This window comes from Dasypus novemcinctus, chromosome 4 (assembly GCF_030445035.2).
Source record: "Dasypus novemcinctus isolate mDasNov1 chromosome 4, mDasNov1.1.hap2, whole genome shotgun sequence".
Classification (NCBI taxonomy): domain Eukaryota; kingdom Metazoa; phylum Chordata; class Mammalia; order Cingulata; family Dasypodidae; genus Dasypus; species Dasypus novemcinctus.
In genome coordinates, this window is record NC_080676.1 from 11303790 (window position 1) to 11326174 (window position 22385).

Genomic DNA, 22385 nt, shown 5'->3' on the forward strand with positions numbered 1-22385 from the left:
AAATTACTTAATGTAATTTCAGAGCTGAAAAATTCCTAAGATCATAGGCATTTCATTTACTTTATAGTATGGTATGTGATTTGTCCAAAGTAGTGTGGTTATTAAGTGTCAGAGGTTAGTACTAAATTCTAAGTCTCTTTCTACTATAGAAATGACTCAGTTGGTTGACTTTACCCCAAAGAGTTTAGTAGTTGATCATTTTTATAAGATGAGATCAACTCTACCACGTGACTAGCTCTATTAATAATACTCTAAATCATCTTATAAGTCTGCAAATTTTAATGCTGGTGGAAAGCTCTGGGTTCTGGGCTTCTAGGTTCTTGGCTATGCCACATAAAAGAATTTAAGGACATGCCATAGGGTAGGCAAAGGAGTAGAGAGTTTATTAAGATGCAAGAAAAATAGAAAAGTACATGGTCTAAGGCACGGACCACAGGTGTGCTGCAGAGTGAGACGTGCGCATGGGGCCCCCAGTCTGGCCTTTTTAAAGCCTTTCACCTCCCCCTTCATTCTGGAGCTTTACAGAGATCTCCCTTGAGTTACAGCAGATTACTGATTGTTGTATCCATGCAAAGACACTATGGGGAAAGAACCATCTGAAAGGATTAGAGAAAACAGTATGCACGGTTAGCACAGGGCCAGAATAGTGCCTATCCCATAAATCAGACTGGAAAACCTCATAATACACTGGATCTTACCTCAGTAGTGGAAAATAATTATATCAGACTAAACACTGCCTTGGTCCTACCTAATACATTTTTTTTTTTCCAGTTAGGCCATTCAATAATTTATTTGGTGTATGGGGGAAAGAACAGGGCTTGCTGAGAAATGGGAGAGAAAGATGGAAATACACACCAGGATTTGGTGCGGGCCCCTCTAGGCAGAGAGAACCCCTAATAAATCTTAGAAGTAGGATCTTTAGGTTAAACTGTTTTCAGGTAACTTAAATATGAAAATCAAAACTTATCTAAAAGCAACACAGATGTTAGAATTCATGAATAAGAATATAAAATATTATTTTCCATATGTTCACCTAGTTAAATAGTGAATGGAAGATGTTAAAAAAAAAAGAGGGAAGCAGATGTGGCTCAAGTGATTGGGCTCCTGTCTACCATATGGGAGGCCCTGGGTTTGCTTCCCAGGGCCTCCTTGTGAAGGCAGGCTTGCCTGCACCCTCAGAGAGCTGATGGCCTGCACCTGCAGAGAGCTGACAGCCCGTACCTAGAGACCTGGCACAGTAAGATGACACAACAAAGGGAGACAGGCAGACAAAGAAGAACACACAGTGAATGGACACAGAGAGCAGACAGTGAGCAAAGTGGCAAGGGGAGAATAAATACATATGTACATACATCATAAAAAGGAGGCAAGGCTGTTTGAAAAAAAAAAAAAAAGACCCAAAGCTCATTTCTAGAGTTGAAGACTTACATATGTGAGATGAAACATAGACTGGATGGGATTAATGGCAGATGAGATACTGCAGAAGAGATTAGTGACGTTGAAGGCATAGCAATAGAAACTATCCAAAAAACACAGAGAAAACATACTTTAAAGTGAAGAGAGTATTAGTAAACTGTAGAACAACTTCAAGTAGTCTAATAAACATGTAATTGGATTCCCTGAAGGAAAGGAGAGATAAAAAATATTTGAAAGAATAGTCGAAATGTTTCTGAATTTGATGAAAACTATAAGTCCACAGCTCCATCCAGGAAGCTCAGTGAACTCCAAACATAAGAAGCATGAAGAAAACCTCTCAAAGACACATCATATTCAGATTCCTGAAAATCAGCAATAAAGAAAAAAAAAGCAGAGAGATTAAAGACCATTACACAAAGAACAAAGATAAAGTTGGTAGTTGATTTCTTGTCAGATACAGTGCAAGCAAGAAGACAGACAAAACAAACCAAAATTCTGTCTACCTGGAGTTCTATGCCAGACATACAAAACCTGAAGGAATTCATCACCAGCAGACCTACACTACAAGGAATTTTAAAGGAAGTCCTTCAGGCTTAAGGAAAATATCATGGAGATATGGCTGTAAATAAATGAGAAAGAATAGAAAAAATATATACTATGTGTATTTAGTTAGCCAAAGGGGTGTTGAAATCTGTTGGCTTTGTAAAGGGTATTTATTTGGGGTAAAAGCTTACAGTTACCAGGCCATAAAGCTTAAGTTACTTCCCTCACCAAAATCTGTTACCACATGTTGGAACAAAATGGCTGCCAGTGTCTGCAAGGGTTCAGGCTTCCTCTTCCTCTTCCTCTTAAGGCTCCATGGTCCCAGCTTCTTCCATTATTAGCTGTAGGCTGGAAAAAGTCTCATCTCTCTCCTGGGGCTTGTTTCTCTCCAGGCTCAGCTGCTCTGTTCTCTCCACAAGGCTAGCAGTAAAATATCAGGCAAAAAGCTCATCTCTCTTCCTGGGTCCTCTGCTGTGTCTTATGTAGCCTACTCTCATTCCTTACATGTCTGCTTCTCTGTGTATTTACATCCTAGGGCTCCAGCATTAAAAACTCCAGCATCAAAACTTCAACTAACTCCTCTGCCATGTTGTTTTCTCTGTGAGTCCCCACCCACCAAGTGTTCGGGGACTCAATATCCTACTGGCATGGCCCAATGAAAGCCTTAACCATAATTTAATCAAGTAAGAGTGAAACATCTGACTCCAATACAATCTAATATACCCAGAGGCAAAGACCAGTTTGCAAACATAATCCAGTATCTATTTTTGGAATTCATAAATAATACCAAACTGCTGCCACACCATGCTAACACTAATCAAAATAAAACTGGAGTAGCTCTATTAATATCAGAAAAAGTACCAGGGATAAAGGTCATTTCATAATGATAAAGAGGTCTATTCTTCAAGAAGCATAAAAATCCTAAACATTTATGCATTTAATAACATAATCTTGAAATACATGAAGCAACACCAGAAGAACTGCAAGGATGAATATATAAATCCATAAATTATACTCAGAAATTTTACTACTTCTCTCTCAATAATTGATAGACACAGTTGACAGAAAAATCAGCAAGCATAGAGAAGGCCTGAATGATACTTCCACCCAATTTAGCCAAATAAGTATACAGCACTCCATTCAACAACAGTAAATATACATTCTTTTCAAAACATTGCCCATTAAACAAGCATTAATAAATTTAAAAGGATTACTAAGTAGAAATTCATAACAGAAAAATCTCTGAAAAATACCCAAATATTTAGAAACTATATAACACACTTCTAAATAGCCCATGGGTCAAAGCATAAACCAAAGGGGGAAATTAGAAGGATTTTTAACTATATAAGAATGAAAACATAGCATATCAAAATTTGTGGGATGCTAGTAAAGCAGTGCCTAGGGGAAAATGTACAGCGCCAAACACTTATATTAGAAAAGAAAATTCACAAATTAATGACCTCAGATTCCACTTGAAGAAACTAGAAAAAGAAGAAAAAATAAACTTAAAGATCAGAGTATGAAATAGAAAAAAAAAAAAAAAAATAATGAAAATCAATTATACCAAAAGCTGGTTCTTTGAGGAAGTCGAAACAATTATTAAACCTCTAGCCAGACTGATCAGAAAAAAGAGGCAAGACACAAAAACAGGAATGGGAGAAGTAATATCTCCACATATTCTACAGATATTACAAGAATTCTAAGAGTAATATTATGAATAACTTTAGGCCAACACATTTAGCAACATGAATGGAAAGAGGCGAACTACCAAAATGTTCACAAAGAAAGAGATAACAGGATTAGTTCTGTATTTCTTAAATCTCCACACCCATATGACTTTACTGGGGAATTCTGCTCACTGTTTAAGGAAAAACTAAAACTAATTCTACACAAAACTCTTCTGGAGAATCGATAAGGAAATACTTTCAATGCATTCTACAGAGCTAACAGTCGTGACAGTGGGCATTTTTGTCTAATCTTAGGAGGAAAGCTTTCATCTTTCACCATTAAATATATTAGTTGCAGGTGTTTCAAGTAATGCCCTTCATCATGTTAAGGATGTATTCCTCTGTTCCTAGACTTTTAAGTCTAGGTATATACTTGGTATATATCAAATACCTTTTCACCATCAACTGAGATGATAATGCATTTTGTTTCCCTTCTATTAATGTTCTCTTGGATTTGGTTTGCTAGTATTTTGTTAAATCCATATTCATAAGGGATATTGGTCTGTAATTTTCTTGTGGTATCTTTATGTGACTTTGATATGAGGGTGATGTTGGCCTCATAGAATGAGTGAGGAAGAGTTTGGACAGGATTGGCGTTAACTATTGAAATGTTTGGTAAAATTCCCCTGTGAAGACATCTGGTTCTGGGTTTTTCTTTCTTGGAACGTTTTTAATTACTGATTTAATCTTTTTACTTGTTATTGGTTTGTTAAGATCTTCCATTCTTCTCAAGTTAGGATAGGTAGTTTGTGTGTTTCTAGGAATTTGTCCAGTCCACCTAGGTTATCTAATTTTTTGGCAAACAGTTGTTCATAAGTATCTTCTTATAATCCTTTTTATTTTTGTGGGATTGTTAGTAATGTCCCCCTTTTCATTTCTGATTTTAGTTATTTGTGTCCTGTCTCTTTTTTGTCAGTCTATTTAAAAGTTTGTAGATTTTATCAGTCTTTTTGAAGAACCTACTTTTGGTTTTGTTAATTATCACTATTGTTTTTTAATTCTCTGTTTCATCAATCTCTATTCTAATATTTTTTATTCCTTCTGCTCACATTGGGTTTGGTTGGCTTATCTTTTAGTTCCTCCAGGTGTGATGTTAGGTTTCAGTCTTGAGATCTTTCTTCTTTTATAATGTATCCATTTGGAGATATAAATTCCCGCTTAGCCTTGTCTTTGTTGCATCACATAACTTTTGATATGTTGTGATCTTGTTTTCATTAACCTCAAGAAATGTCCTAATTTCCTTTGTGATTTCTTTTTTGAGCCACTGGTTAAGAGTGTGTTGTTTAATTTCCACATATTTGTGAGTTTTCCAGTTCTTTCTGTTATTGATTCCTAGCTTCATTCCTTTATGGTCAGAGAAGATACATTCTGTAACTTCAATATTTTTCATTTGTTGAGATTTGTTTTATGACCTAACATATGGTATCCTGGAGAATGACCATATGCTAGAGAAGAATGTGTACTCTTCTCTTGTTGAGTAAAGTGTTATGTGTCTGTTAGGTCTAGTTGGCTTATGTCATCATTCAAGTCTTTGATTTCCTTGTTGCTCTTCTGTCTAGATATTCTGTCTATTCCTGAAAGTAGTGTATTGAAATCTCTGACTATTAATATAGAACTTTCTTCCTTTAAGTCTCTCAATAGTTGCTTCATATATTTGGGCTCTACTGTTAGCTGGTGCATACATTTTTATAATTGTTATGTTCTTGCTTAATTGACCTTTTTAACAGTATATAGTGTCCTTCTTTGCCCTTTGTAATTATTTTTTATTTAAAGTCTATTTTATCGGATTCAAGTATAGCTACCCAGCTCTCTTTTGGTTACTATTTGCATGGAATATTTCTTTCCTATCCTTTGACTTTCAACCTACTCATGTCTTTGAATTTAATGTGAATCTTTGTAAACAGCATATAGTTGGGGTATGCTTTTGTATCCATTCTACCAATCTCTGCATTTTGACTGGAAAGTTTAATCCATTTACATTTAAAGTAACTACTGATAATGCAGGGCTCTCTTTTGTCCGTTTGTTATTTGGTTTACTAGGTGTTATACCTTTTCTGTCCCTTAATTCTTCCTTTACTCTGTACTCTAATATTTATTTGGTATTTTATAGTGAATCATTTTGAGTCCCTTCTCATTTCCTCCCGTTATGTTTCCCAGATATATATTTTTCATGGCTACCATGGGGCCTAAATTTAACATCCTAAATCTATAACAATCACATTTGATTTGATACCAACTTAACTTCATAGCATCCACAAACTATATTCCAATACCCTTTCACTCCCCCTCCTTTTTGTTGTACTTGTTACAGTTATATCTTTATACTTTGTATGTCCAAAACCATGGATTTATTATTATGTTTTATGCATTTACTTCTGTAAGAAGTAAAAACTGGAGTTACAGACCAAAAAAAGTACAATATAATAGTACCAGAGTTGATAATTACTCGTGTAGTTACCTTTACTGGAAGTCTTTATTTCTTTATGCTGTTTCAGTCTACTGTCTATTGTCCTGTCTTTCAGTGGAAGAATTCCCTTTTACATTGCTTATACGGTATTTCTAGTGCTGTTGTATTCCCTCTTTTTGTTTTTCTGAAATATAGTAATCACTTCCTCATTTTTTTTTGAAAATGAAACTTTTTTATTGTCCTTTTTTTAAAATGATACATAGATCATCCAAAATGTTACATTAAAAAATATAAGAGGTTCCCATATACCCCGCCCCCCACCCCCCCCCCCCCACTCTTCCCACATCAACAACCTCTTTCATCAGTATGGCAAATTCATTGTGTTTGATGAATGCATTTTGGAGCACTCCTACACCTCGTGGATTATAGTTTACATTGTAGTTTATACTCTCCCCCAGTCCATTCAGTGGGTTATGGTAGGATATATAATGTCCTGTTTCTGTTCCTGCAGTATCATTCAGGACAACTCCTTATCAATGATATAATTTCTTCCATTGCTAGAGTCACAATAGTTCTATAGTAGAATACCAGTAAGTCCACTCTAATACATGTTTTATTCCTCCATCCTGCGGACCCTGGGAAGGCAATGTCCACTCCACCTCTAAATCAAGAGGGGGCTTAGATCCCACATGGCTGGTGGATGCAATTCTCCTGCTTGCAATTATACACTCTCAGTTCCTTGGTGTGGTGGTTGACCTCTTCCTCATTTTTGAAAGACTCTTCACAGATATGAAATCCTTGCTGGCAATTATTTTCATTCAGCATGTTAAATATTTCATCTTACTGCCTTTTTGCCTCCATGGTTTCCCCTGCAAAATTGGAATTTAATCTCATTTAGGCTCCCTTGTCATGACACATTGTTTTTCTCTTAAGACTTTCAAAATTCTCTCTTTATCTTTTACATTTGACAGTTTGATTATAATATGTGTAGGCATGGTTTCTTAGAGTTTATCCTGTTTGGCATTGTTGGACTTCTTAGATATTTATATTTTTACCCATGTCTTCCATTAAATGTGAGAAGTTTTTTGTAATAATTATTTCTTCGCGTATTCTCTCTGCCTCCCTTTCTCTCTTTTTCCCTTCTGAGATCCCCACAATGTGTATATTGGTAGGCTTGATGCTATCCACAACATAAGTTCCTCGCTTTTCTTCATTTTGTCTTCTTTCTGCCCCTCAGGCTGAATAGTTTTAATTCTTATCTTTATGTTCACTGATTCTTTCTTGTGCTAATTCTAATCTGCTGTGGAACTCCTCTAGGGAATTTAAATTTCTGTTATTGTGGTCTTTAATTCTGTTTGGTTCCTAATTTGGTTTCATAATTTTCATCTATTGATAGTCCCTTGATGTTCATCTGTCATTTTCCTGACTTCAAAAACATATTTAGAGCCATTTTTAAAAAAATTCTTGTCTGATATATCCAGATCTAATCCTCCTCATTGATGTTTCTAATATTTTAATCAGATCCTTTGCGTGGGCCATCACTTCCTGTTTCTTTGTATGTCTTGAAACTTGGACATTTTGATATTTTAATGTGTTATCACTGGAATTTATACTCTGAGTCATCTGTTCCTTTAGCTTGTATTCAGCTAATGTTATAATAGAGCTTTCCTTATCTTTGCAGATTGACCTGTGAATGTGCTCTCCTTCAGAGTTTATCTATAGAATGAATTTAGAGAATAGTTCCAGGCCAAAAGGTCTCTCTGATCCTTTCTGCACATGCCTCTTGTCTTGGGTATGCACGTGTGGCCCTAGAAATTCTCCTGTTCACATAGATCCAAGATCCCTCTTCGCTAGGAAATAGTTTCCTCACAGTCCCAGGCACTGCACTATATGTCCTCCAGACAGTAAATCCTTGTCTAGGCAATCACAACCTGACTGCTGTCCCACAGTGTTATGAAAGAGAGCTCTGTGAACTACCTTTTACATGTAGAGCAAGTTCTGGGATGGCAAGCTTGTGTCAAATGTTTTGATTTAGTCCCTCAGACCATCATCCAGAGAGATTAGGCCAGGCATACATGCTCCCAGTGTGTGCATGAGGGTCACTCTTCTCCCTCTGGAACTAGGACCAGGGATCTCCACTGGGAGCACAAGCCAGCTCTCCTCCAAACCAATGAGGGGATAGGAGAGGGGATAACCAGGGTGCCGGGAGATCCTACCATTTTTAAGATGCGTTTCTCTTGATTCAGCACTTACCCTGTTACTGAACTTTGTAACTGTTTTCTTGAACTTTGAAAAGATGTTTCTGCTATTTCTTTTGGTTGCTCAGTGTTTCTGTGGGAGGACAGGGCCTTTAAGTTTCTCACTCCTCCATCTTGAACCTAATATTGTTTTAAACAATTAATTTGTTGGTAAGGATTCAATACAGATTTATTTTATTACAGATGCCCGGGTTTTATTCCATATGTATTTTCAGAACAATGTCTGCCCTGTTTTCAAGTCACACTGATTCTATTTCCTGACATTTAGTTAGTTCAGCTACTGGATTCCCAATTTAACTCTCTTTTTATAAGTATGATTATAGCTTTCACTTGTGGGTTTGACACTAAATCCAAATAAAATTGTATAAAGGAAGCTTATGATTATATTTATTTTTACAGTTGGACTTGAGATCTTGAAATTTATAGTAAAAAGCCTCATAATTCTACCCTATATAAATTTGAATTACAGTTTATAAAATTATTAAGAAACGTAGATTATGAGGATGTAGATTTTAAGTAACCACAATGTCTTCATAAAATTACAACCTTTGTCATTAAGGATTGCATTTGTTTGCATGAAATAGAAACTCAAAAGAGTGACCAAAACAAATAAGAGATTCGTTTTTTTCTTACAGTAAGAAGTCTGGAAGGAGGTGGTCTAAGCCTGATAAAGCTATTCAGAAAATCCACCCAGCACCTAGGTTCCTTCTGTTTGCCTTCTTTAAAGTGTGACTTGTTCTCATGGTTGCAAGATGCCTGCTCTACCTCCTTATGTTAAGCCTGTGTTCCAGCAGGAAGAAGGAGATAGGGCAGGTTCAAAAGGCAGAAAGCATAAGCCAGTTGTGTTTTCCTTTTTATCAGGAAAACAGTAATTTTCCCAGGAGCCCTGCCACATACTTCTGCTTACTTCTTATTGGCCAAAATTTGGTCACATTTGTAGCTGCAAGGAAGTCTGTGGAGATGAGTACTTCTACTTGAGTATACTGCCACTCCTCCCATTCCACCAAGAAATCAAGGAAGAGGGAAAAATAGATACTGGATAGGTATCTGTAGAGTCATATTTTCATTCTTCTAATTAAAGAAACCTTAGAATAAAGACACTCCTTCCAGTGGATAGCCTACCCCAAATGCTAAAAAATTGTTAATTACTGTTGTTTTATGAATCATAAGATGGAGAAGCAGTTAGAGTGATGTTAGCAACTCCTCTAGTATTGTTTTGAAATAGAGAAAAGTCAGTGTGATGGTTAGGCTAATGTGTCAACTTGGCCAGGTAATGCTGCCCAGTTGTTTGGTCAAGCAAGCACTAAGTTAATTGTAATACAAGGGCATATCATGAACTTTAATCATCAGTGAGTTGATTGCATGTATGGCTGATTGCATCTATAATCAGTGACAAGACTGATGGATGTCTCATCCAATCAGTTGAAGGCCTTAAAAGGAGAAATGATTTCAGCATTCAAGTAGAGAATTCCTATCTCTGCTTCAGACAGACATTGTCTTCTGGGGAACTCATTTATTGGAGTCCCTGGCTTGCAGCCTGCCCTATGAAATTTGAACTTGTGCATCCTCATGGTTGCACGAGACAGTTTTATAAAATCTAATGCTATTTACAATATCGCCTGTCAGTTCTGTTTCCCTAGAGAATGTTAACTAATACAGCTTGGTAGTAGGAGTGGTTCTTGAGAACCAGAATCTTAAAAATGGGATTTCTCTGAATTGGTTCTGGGATTTTTGCAGTGGGCTCTCTACTCTGATTAGATTCAAGGACACTAATGACTCTGTTTCCAGTAATCAGGAGGACACTGACAGTCGATGGCATGAGTTAGCCATAGAAACAGACAAACTATCACACTCGATAGGACCGCTTCCATGCTTATAAGAGGCAAGGCTATGAGTGAGAGTGTTTTTAACACCTTAACAGGGTTCTGTGAAGTTTAAAGGTACGGTGATATTGACTAACTGTTCCTAATTATGCAGGAGACAGTTACAAAAGAAAGAGAGGAATTGAACTTTGCAACTTAAGTACTACATAAGTGATGTGAATGTTTCTATGTGTGCCTGAAAAAAGTCATGCAGCTGTAGACTAGACATCTCTTAAAAGCAGACTTAGAGTCTCATTATGCGAGTAGCAGAGTTACAGTGGAACCTAAAATCTCAACCTTGCTGGGTGTCTGCTGTTAAAATGAGGGTATAATTGGAAAGGAGTGGAATCCTGAGGATTGGAAGGGGACATATGGCTTGATGATGATGACAGTGGGGATACTGAAACCCTAAATTCTGCTGAGAATTTACTAGATAAATTTGCAGTGTTGGCCCTGAGGAAAAAGCCACCTGACCTCCTCCTTGCCCCAAGGAGTCTGCCAGCCAACTCCCATCTGAAGAGATTAATCCTGTCTCACCAGATGAAACTGCAATGGAATCCCCTGAGACTATTGGCTTGTAAGACACTTCTAAGGCTTCTTCTTATTCACCCCCATCATCCCTCTTTTCTTCCAGACCTATAACTAGACTAAAGTCATAACAAGCCCCTAAAGGTGAAGTATAAAGTGTGACCCATGAGGAAGTATGCTATGTGCCAAAAGAACTGCATGAGTTTTCCAATTTATATAGAAAGAAATCAAGGGAATATGTGTGGAAGTAGATATTAAGTGTATGGGATAATGGTGAAAGAAATATAAAGTTGAATCAGACTGAATTTATTGATATGGATGCACTAAGCAAAGATTCTGGATTTAGTGCTGTAACTAGAAGGGTTAGAAAGGGCTCCTAAAGGTTTGTTTGGGTGGCTGGCTGAAATATGGACCAAAAGAGGTTGAGATGCCAGAATTGCCCTGATATACTGTAGATGAGGGGACCAAAAGCTTAGAGAGATTGGATTTACTACCTAAGATCTGCCCATCCACCCCAGGAATGTCCAGAGGTTCCACCTTTCATCAGATCTGTGAGGAATAAATTTGTGAGAACAGCTCCATCTTCCCTCAAGAGCTCAGTGGTTGCTCTTTTCTGTAGGTCAGATATTACCATGGGAACTGCCGTTATGGAACTAGGATCCTTAAACATGGGACTTATCAGATATTGGGTCAGCAGAAGCTAAGTGGCATCACTTAATCGCCAAAGACAAAGTGGGCATAGCTACCACAATGAAGAGCAGACTCATAGTAGCTATCAAAATAGAGTTGCATACACCTATGGCATTAGCTAATAGATCATGGGATACCAGAAGTAAAATAGATGGGCAGTCTACTAATTTCCTACTTGATCTGTATACGCAGAACAGTACACGGTCAAGTGAACAAAAGCCTAGCTTCAATTACCGAAAAAGAGATTCATAGTCCCTTAATCAATTCTTAGATTTGAGACCGTTTACAGACCCAGAGCCCCTTGAATGAGAGGAAGACCTGGTTCCCTTGGGGAAGGACCCTGTTACACTGCCAAAAATTTATTCTGTTAATCTTCCTCTCAGCCTTCCCCAAGGAGACCTACTTCTATTTACTAGGGTAATTGTGCATTGGGAAAAAGGAAATGATCACACATTTTGTGGATTGTTAGATACTGGCTCAGAAGTGACATTAATTCCAGGAGACCCAAAACATCACTGTGGTCCCCTAGTCAGAGTATATCAGGTAATTGATGGAGTTTTGTGGGTTTTTAAAAAAGATTTATTTATTTCTCTATCCCCCACCCCACCCCCATTGTCTGCTGTCTGTGTCCATTCACTGTGTGTTCTTCTGTGTCTGCTTGTATTCTCATTTAGGTGGCTCCAGGAACCAATCCTGGAACCTTCTGGAGTGGGAGAGTGGCGATCATTCTCCTGCGCCACCTCAGCTTCCTTTTCTGTTACGTCTCTTTTCAGCAGTATACCTTCACTGTCCTGCCTCAGGGGTATATCAGCTCTCTAGCCCTATGTCATAATGTTGTCTGCAGGAACCTTGATTGGGTCAAGTGAGCAAGAAGTGGCAACTACTCTAGTTTTATTAGTAAAGCATTTGCATGAGAGAGAATGAGAGATAAATCCAACAAAAATACAGGGGCCTTCCAGCTCAGTGAAATTTCTGGGTGTCTGGTGGTGTGGGGCATGTCAAGATATCCATTCTACAGTGAAGAATAAGCTGTTGAATCTAGCCCCTCTTACAACCGAAAAAGAACCACAACACATGCCTCATTTGGGTGTGCTATGCCAGCCCATTTACCAAGTGACCAGAAATGTGTTCATTTTGAGTTGGGACTGGACCAAGAGGAGGCTCTGTGACAGGTCCATCCTGCTGTGCGTGCTGCACTGTCACTTGGGCCATATGACCCAGCAGATCCAATGGTGGTGGAAGTGGCAAACAGAGTTGCCATCTGGAACCTTTGGCAGGCCCCTATAGGAGAATCACAACAGAGACCATTAGGATTTTCAAGCAAAGCCCTGCCATTTTCTGCAGATAACTACTCTTCTTTTGAGAAACAGCTTTTGGCCTGGTGCTAGGCCTTAGTAGAGACTGAACACTTATCCATAGGCCACCAAGTTATTATACTATTTGACCTGAGTTGCCTATCAAGAGCTGGGTGTTGTCTAACCTGCCATACCCTAAAGGTAGACATACACAGCAGCACTCCTTTAAGTGGAAGTGGTATATTCAAGATAGGGCTTAAGCGGGTCCTGAAGGCACAAGTATATTACATGAGGAAGTGGCCCAAATGCCCATGGTCACCACTCCTATATATTACCTTCCTTTGTCAGGCCACAGCTATGGCCTCTTGGGGAGTTCCTTACGATCAGTAGACAGAGAAAGAGAAAACTCGGGCCTGGTTTACTGATGGTTCTACACAATATGCAGGTACCACCCAGAAGTAGATGGCAGCAGCACTGCAGCCCTTGTCTGGGGCATCCCTGAAGGACAGTGGTGAGGGGAAATCCTTCCAGTGTGCAGTACTTTGAGCAGTTCACCTGGTTCTTTATTTTGTTTGGAAGGAGAAATGGCCAGAGGTGTATTTGTACACTGATTCATGGGCTGTTGCCATTGGTTTGGCTGGATGGTTAGGGACTTGGAAGGAACAGGATTGGAAAATCGGTGACAAAGAGATCTGGGAAAGAGGTATGTGGAAAGACCTTTCTGAATGGGCAAAAACATGAAAATATATGCATCCCATGTGAATGCACACCTGAGGGTGACTTCAGCAGAGGAAGATTTTAATAATCAAAGGATAAGATGCTCCATTCTGCGGCCTCTTTCCCTAGCCACTCCTATTATTCCCCAGTGGGCTCATGAACAAAGTGGCCATGGTGGTAGGGATAGAGGTGGGCCTCCCTTCACCAAGGCCGACCTGCTGCAGCTACTGCTGAGTGCCCAGTCTGTCAGGAGCAGAGGCCTACACTCAGCCCCTGAAATGGCACCATTCCCCGAGGTGATCAGCTTGTAACCTGGTGGCAGATTGATTATATTGGCTCACTTCCATCATGGAACGGGCAATGATTTTTTCTAACTTGTATGGACACATGCTCTGGATATGGGTTTGCCTTCCCTGCACACAATGCTTCTTCCAAAACTATGATTTGTGGGCTTATTGAATGTTTTATCCACCACCATGGTATTCCACACAGCATTGCTTCTGATCACGGAACCAACTTCACAGCAAATGATATGTGGGAATGGGCACATGCTCATGAAATTCACTGTCTTACCATGTTCCCCATCATCCTGAAGCAGCTGGATTGATAGAATGGTGGAATGGCCTTTTGAAGACTCAATTATGGTGCCAACTAGGTGACAATACCTTGCAGAGCTGGGCAGCATTCTTCAGGAGGCTGTGTATACTCTAAAACAGTGTCCACTCTATGGTGATGTTTCTCCACAGGTCCAGGAATCAGGGAAGAAATGGGAGTGGCACCACTCACTAAAACCACTAGTAATCTACTAGGGAAATTTTTGCTTCCTGTCCCTGCAACCTTAAGCTCTGCTGGTCTGCAGGTCTTAGTTCCAAAAGGAGGAGTACTTCCACCAGGAAACACTTAACAATTCCATTGAACTGGAAGTTAAGACTGCCACCTGGCTTCTTTGGGCTCCTCATGCCTCTGAATCAACAGGCAAAGAAGGAAATTATTGTACTGGCTGGGGTGACTGATTCTGACTATCAAGGGGAAATAGGACTGCAGCTACACAATAGAGGTAAAGAAGAATTTGCCTGGAATACAGGAGATCCCCTAGATTGTCAGTATTGCCATGCCCTGTGATTAAAGTCAATGGAAAACTGCAACAACCCAAGCCAGACAGGACTAATAATGGCCCACAATCTTCAGGAAAGAAGGGTTGGGTCACCCCACCAGGCAAAAAATACAGCTGAGGTGCTTGCTGGGGGTAAAGGGAACACAAAATAGGTAGTGGAAGAAGGTAGAGATAAATATGAACTTCAACCACATGACCAGTTACAGAAACGAGGAATATACTGGTCATGAATATTTCTTCCTTGATTTGTTATGAGTATGTGTATATGTACATAAAACAAATACCTTTGTTTTCTTCCTTAGCCTTTCCCTTTATCATATGACCTAAGTTGTATTAGTTTCATGTTGTAGTACTTAAAGATATCAAGTTCAAGAATGAATATTATCCAAGGACTTGCACCCTGTTCTGGAGGGATTTAGTACATTTCCAGTTGTATGTAGGACAGTTGAGTATTGTTTGGTGAAAAACAAAACAAAATATACGTATGTATGTATATTATTGTAATTTAGGGATTATTATGGTTTAAGATGATGTATATGCTGCCAGGTTGACAAGGGGTGGGCTGTAATGGTTAGGCTAATATGTCTACTTGGCCAGGTTATGGTGCCTAGTTTGGTCAAGCAAGCACTGGGTTAATTGTAATACAAGGACATTTCATGAACTTTCTCATTAGGGAGTTGATGGCATATATGGTTGATTATATCTACAGTCAACTGATACTGCCATCAGAAATGAGTGACGTCTCATCCAATCATTTGAAGGCCTTAAAAGGAGAAGCAATTTCAGCACTCAAGTAGAGAATTCCCATCTATTCTTCAGATAGTCAGTGTCCCCTGGGGAGTTCATCAGGAATCTTCATCAGAGTTCCTGGTTTGCAGTCTGCCCTGCAGAATTAGGACTTGTGCATCCCCACAGTTGCATGAGACAATGTAATAAAGTCTTATGCTATTTACAGATATCTCGTCAGTTTTGTTTCCCTAGAGAACTCCAAAACAGCTAGAATTTTCTATGCAAAAATCTTAATTCCAGGTTCAAGTGGAAGTTTTTGAATACTGCATGTGGCTCTAAAGAGATGAAAATTCCATGATGAATGTACTTATGTCTCATAAAGCTCTGTGCCCTTAATACTTCACTGTTTCGTTGTTCTAAAGGAAGTTATTGGTACCAAGTCATGAGAAGCGTCTATCTGAATTTGGCCATTAAAGTGTTCATAGAGTGGTTTGAGAAGGAGAACGAGACCAGGCTTTCAAAGTAGCCCTTTAGAAGTTTTACTCCTGCTATTCATGGAGCTTTCAAATCCAAAACTTATCCAAGGAAAAACATGCTACTTTTCATCATTTATTGCCAGACTAAATAAGACCAGGTACTTAAAATTCAAGTGGGCTTGTTTCCCCTCTCTCTTTCTTTTCTACCTTTCCCACTATAAAATACCAACTCCCTCTTTCTTTCATTGCTGCATAAACCTGTCCTTGCAAAGCAACAAATCTTTCGCCCCAGCTTCTTTTCTTAACCCCACCTGTTAGACTCATGTCTAGAGAAACTAAGTGGAAAAAAGACCGTTTATCTTTTGGAGAAGGGAATAAAATTATTGGGGAATTTTCTCAAGTATTCCCTCTTTTATCTATTACCTCCCATCTTTATTTAGGTAAGAGGTACATTTTTAATCCTGAGGGAGAAATGTTTCTTTCCTAGAAAGGCAGCAGATTATCTGTCCTATTATGAAGTTTCAGGCAGTTCAACTAAGACCCCCACATTAGTTGATTAGGGTGTCTCAGTAGGATCCTTGAGACAGAAGTTTCAGGCAAGAATTAGTTCTAGAGTGGTTTTGATGAGCAAATGACAGCAAAGGAGGAGACCTTGAGGGTCTATACCTGTATACTTAGATCTCAAAAATTTGATAATTGAAAAGATGTATCTAAATATCTTGTTCTTCTGTTTGGTCTAATTATTAGAATTACTATTACTATAAATGGGCGAACATCATTGGATTCTGACAGCATGGTAAACCTCAGTTGCTCTGTCTGTTATTGTGAGGATTACATGGGTTGGTGTAGATATGATGGCTAGCGGGCAAGTTGTGGGCTTTAAATAAATGTTTAGATCTATTCCTCTTTTCCTTTAATAATTATTGGGGCTGTCGCAGACCTAGAAAATAATACAAAAAAACCTTGGAATGTTAATGAAGCATCTGAGATAGGAGGGCATAATTTATTCCTCATAAATTATTTGGTTTTACTACATAATTATCTGATTTGATTTAGTGGCCTATAGCAGTTTGACATAGTTATGAATTCCAAAAATAGATAATGGATTGTGTTTGTAAACTGGTCTGAACCTGGGCATGATTAAGTTATGATTAGGGCTTTGACTGGGCCACGTCAATGGGTGGGGACTCACAGATAAAAGGCCTGGCAAAGGACAGAGTTGGGGGTTCTTAATGTTGGAGTTTTGATGTTAGAGTTTGATGTGGAAGTCTTAAGCTGGAGCCCTGGAGAAAGAGACAGAACAGTTTGCCTAATAGTCTACAACTGACCTTGTGGAGAAAACAGAGGAGCTGAGCCCAGAGGAACCCAGGAAGCCGGAACCCTCACAGATGTCAGTGTCATCTTGCTCCAACACGTGAAAATAGACTTTGGTGAGGGAAGTAACTTATGCTTTATGGCCTGGTATATGTAAGCTCCTACCCCAACTAAATACCCTTTATAAAAACCAACCAATTTCTGGTATTTTGCATCAGCACCCCTTTGGCTGACTAATACAGTGGCCTGTATAACATAAGTGGCATATTGTTGTCATTTCAGAGTAAAAAGTAATTTTGGGTACTTTACATTTTGGGGCATCCTGGGTGGTGGGGATTTTTCTTCTAAGAAAAATAGAATGTTAGAGCTAGAAAGAAACTTGGAACTCATGTAGTCCAGGGGTTCCCAAACTGGTGGACTGCAGAATCACCTAGGGAACACATTAAACCTACGTGCTCCAGTCCTGTCCTCTGAGATACTGATGAAGTAGGCTGGGGTAAAGTGTGGCAAATTTTAAATAGCATGTTGATAAGTCTGATTCAGCATTTGACCATTCTCCACATCCCTTTACAGCTCAGAAAATTGAGACCCATCTCACACCAGTGTTAGATTCAGGACTTGGTATAAAATATTAATTAATATTTACAGCTTTTTTTGTTATTCATTCGTGTATTCAACAATTCCTACCTCTGCCATCTGTTAGCTCTTTTACCCTGAGCAATTCACTGAATTTCTGTGAGCTTCTATTTTGTCACTTGGAAAAATGGAGATGAGATAATAGTGGCATTTTCAACCTTTCAGAGTTGATAAAAATATGTGATAATTTTTGGACTGATCGTTCTTGGGAAAGCTATATAAAAGACATATAAAAGGTAATTATCTGTTCAGCATTTTAATTAATATGCTGAGTGCTAGAGCTTGCTAAGACATGGCTCCTACCCTTAAAGACTGCTGGAGGAGACAAACATTTTTTAAAGTGAAAAATACTAATTTAGAGATGGTAATGTACAAAGCACTTTAGAGCATGACTGAGGGTGAACCTAGAGAGAATTTGGAAGGATTCCTAGAGAATTTGATCTAGACTTGGAAGGGATGAGAAGCTTACCTGGCAAAGAACAAAGGGAGAGTAACATGCAGAAGCATGGAAAGCATGGCATCCTTAGAGAAGACAGGATGTTTTTATACTTGGACCATGGATTGGAGTTGGGAGATGAGGCTGAAAACTGGGCTGGACTCTGAGCCAGAAATTTGAATATTATCACATAGATTTTTGAGCATGAGTGACTTGATTAGATAGAAGTTTTAGACAGATAATTATGGCTTTATACTGGAAGGGGAATGTCTAGAGGTTATTAGTATTGGTTTCGTTTGTCAGCAGCTTTTTTAATTAAAATTTGATTTGAACCTTAATGGTATCAACCTTTCCTCCATTTAGGTTGCTTTTACTGGTCTACATAGTGCTGCCTCTTAATATTATTTCCTAAGGTTAAGTCTCCATAAATAGTATTAATAGATCAAAAGATAGGATTTTTATAACGCCTCAGTATTTCTATTTATTTACAACAGGTCATGTTAATTTTCAGTCACACAAGCAGTATAAAAGTATATTGTTGGAGCAGATGTGGCTCAAGTGGCTGAGTGCCCACCTCTCACTTAGGAGGTCCCAGGTTTGTTTCCTGGTGCCTCCTAAAAAACAAAAAAAACAATACACAAAACAACCGAAAAAACCAACTCAGGGGAGCTGATGTGGCTCAGTGGTTGAGCACTGGCTTCCTAAATACAAAGTTCTGGGTTCAAACCCTGGCCCAGTGTCTTTATTTATTTTATTTTATTTTTCAGAGATTTATTTATCCCTCCCCCTCCCCGCCCGTTGTCTGCTCTCTGTGTCCATTTGCTGTGCATTCTTCTGTGTCTGCTTGTCTTCTCTTTAAGTGGCACCGGGAGCCAATCCTCAGACCTTGCCAAGTGGGAGAGAGGTGCTCAATCTCTTGCACCGCCTCAGCTCCTTGGTCTGCTGTGTTTCTTTTTGTCTCTCCTCTGTGTCTCTTTGTTGCGTCATATTGCTGCACCAGCTCTCTGCTTGGGCCAGCTTGCCTTCATTAGGAGGCCTCGGGAATTGAACCCTAGAACTCCCATATGGTAGATGGGAGCCCAATCACTTGAGCCACATTCTTTTCCCTGGCCCAGTATTTTTTTTTTTTTTTAAGTATTTTGTTTTGCCACAGCATCAATAGCATTTGGTGCCATCTTTTTTTTTTTAAATTAACCTAGTAGTTTCCTTTAATTTACACTTTTCTAGAAATTCATATCCCAAGAAATATATATATTTTTACCTTCATGTTTACCAGTATTAGCTCCTGTGTAAATTTCAGTGTTTATATTTTAATTTTCTTTCTTTTTTTCTTTTTCTATTTTTTCCTTTCTCTTTTCCAATCTTAATTTTTCTATTTAGCAAGTAAAAGTGCCAAGTAGTTTTAAGTAAGTAAATATTTAATAATACATGATTATTGTTTTACAAATACATAAATTTTATAGTCCTTCTCAGTCTAAAAATAAATCTACTCTTTTTAATGTTTGCCTTTCACATGGCTGTTTGGTTAGTGTTCTCTTCAAGTCAATGTTTACCTCAGTAATACCCAGTATAGCTATTTTTGGTTCCATCTTACACAAGAACTGTTGTCATGCTTTAAAAACACAAATTATAAATTCTGTGTCTTATTAAATTTTCTCACCTTGATATTGAAATGGAATTAAAATTACTCTTTAAAACTTAGTTATGTTAAATTTTGGCTTCCACTTTTGGACTTAATTTTTTAAATTAAAGTCGTATCATTGTACATGACCACTCTTGGATAGTTGTGTTTACTATACGTTTACAGTGTCTGAACTTTCTTCAATGATAGTCTTTTCTGTAGTTATCAAAAGCAGAGAGTGGAGAAGAAGGAATGTATGATTTTTTTAAAAGGAATTACTGTATTCTTGCTGTCATAAGTTTTTAAGTACCCTGTTGATATGGTATGACTTTATTCTAAGCACTCACAATCTGAATAAATGATTTTATTCTCCAGTAAACCTGTCATTGAGATAAAAATGTATTTCTCCTCTTTCTCACACATTTTAAGCTGCCTGATTATAAAAGGTTCATGCTTCTTTATCAGAATTTTGCAAAGGGACCAAATGAGAAAAACATAAGGCTTTGAAAAGTACCACATGGCTTAGACAAATGTGCAAGTCAAACATATTGGATCTCTCCACTGTTGCAGAGTCTGGATTACTAACTCACATGGCGTGCCTAAAAATTTTAGCACACCTCTTATACTTAATTAACTGGCTTGCTTTAGTTAGCTAGAATGCCTTGCCATTTGCCTGATGCTATCATTTTGTATCATTGGTACTTGCCATATGTCATGTTTTCAGGTTTGGGTCAGTTAGGAATTTTATTTGAAGCGAGATTTAATTAACTCTGTAAATTTGAACTGGTTAAATTTGATGAAGGATTTTTTTCAATTAGTTTTTGAATCTTAAAAGTAATAAATGCATATGATGGAGAAAATTCAAAAGGATGTATAATGGTTTAGCTTGCCTTCCATACCTCTAATCCTACCTTCCATAGATAAGCATTATTAACAATTTTTTGTGTAATCTTCCAGAAATTTACTGTGCATATTGAATCGTATCTATATCAAAATGTATATCTGATCTAATTTAAAATAAAAATAGAAATGAGAGGTGTTACTCATTCTGTTCTGTACCCTGCCTTTTTGACTTTATAGTTTATGGACATCTATCTTTGCCAGTACATACAGATACACTTCATTCTTTTTAACAGAAACATTTAGGATGTTCTCTTTCTTTTGCTACCTCTAACAATGCTGCAAAATTGAAATCCTTTTGTATGCATGCATCTTTGTGCACTTTGTATCTATTGACTAAATTCCTAGATAGAATTGCTTAGTCAACGGGCAGTGTCAGATTTTTTTCCCAAATTTGTTTGCCTAAATATTTAAGTACCAAGAGTTACCACTTTCCCAGGTTTTGAAGAAGTATTGACCAAATGAAAGTAGGCTTGAATTAAGTTTCCAGATACACTATTCAAGTCTAAATTACAATAGATACTCATGTATTTTATAAGAGACTCTCATTTGGATTGCACACATAAGATTTACTTATAGTGGACCCACAATGGAAGAAAACATCACCTGGACAAGAAGGTAGGAAAGTCCTAGGGGAAGAAATGCTGTCCTTAAGGATTCGGTTTAGATATTTTCTGGTTGCAAAAATCAAATGGAGCACTTTATGTCATAATGATTTTATATTTGTAAGCCTTTGAAGCCATGTATATAAGCATTTCGCTTTAGGTTTGAACAGCACAATATGTTTGGCTATTTTCCTTTAGGTTTGAGCAGGACATTTTCCTTATATCCATGTAAATTATGCCTTTTCTTAAATCTCTCTGTCTCTGCCTCTATCTCCGTTAACAGCAATTCAAGGTCCAGATTTTTGGAATGTACCATCCAATATACAATATTGATTGTGATTAGAATGGCATGTGTTAGACAGCTGGATTTTTTATGTCTTCATCAAATAGTTCAACCAGGTGGAATAAAAGGGGGGTAGTCTTATGTTTGTCTTCCTTTTATTATGTGGTCATTTAATATTTGATGTTTTGTTGTCCCTAAAAATTGGAATATATATATTCCACAGATTTCAATGGGACAGATGTTACAAGATTTTGGAAAGTTTCTTGGGATGTTCCTTCTTGTTTTGTTTTCTTTCACAATTGGACTGACACAGCTGTATGATAAAGGCTATACTTCAAAAGAACAGAAGGACTGTGTAGGCATATTCTGTGAACAACAAAGCAATGATACATTCCATTCGTGAGTATCTTTTTAGATTTGTAGAAAATGTATTTCTATATTGTTATGAGTGAATTAGTACCTATAATAAAACTATAATAAATATTGTCTATTTTTCCATTAATCATTTAATAGTCATCTTTACATATAGAATCTAAAATAGTAGATCCATTGTCTTTCGTTCTGAAGTCTATTTTAATCAGGGTATTTAATGCACTTTTAGAATTTTGAGCAAGACAATTTTTGTTTGTCCTATTATTGCAAGATGTTCAGCATCTCTGCACTTTAAGTATTAAGTGTAAATAGCAACTTTTAGTCATTGTTACATCCAACAACTCTCTCACATTTTCAAAAACTTCTTAGAAGGTCAGTACTGCTTCTAATTGAGAGTCACTTTAAGTTAATGAACAATTGTTTTTCTTCTATCTAAAATATCATTAACAATTTGTA

The 22385-nt window shown here is 37.8% G+C and overlaps 1 protein-coding gene across 4 annotated transcripts in view; it reads left to right on the top strand.

Moving 5' to 3' along the window:
* The window catches only part of TRPC1 (transient receptor potential cation channel subfamily C member 1), a 114179-nt gene that overhangs the window by 86463 nt on the left and 5331 nt on the right, over positions 1 to 22385 (top strand). For all 4 annotated transcript variants that reach the window (XM_058295104.2, XM_058295105.2, XM_058295106.2 and 1 more), the window contains one exon: positions 21781 to 21956. In XM_058295104.2, coding sequence (XP_058151087.1) covers positions 21781 to 21956 — 176 coding nt within the window. The remainder of the gene's footprint in view (positions 1 to 21780; positions 21957 to 22385) is intronic.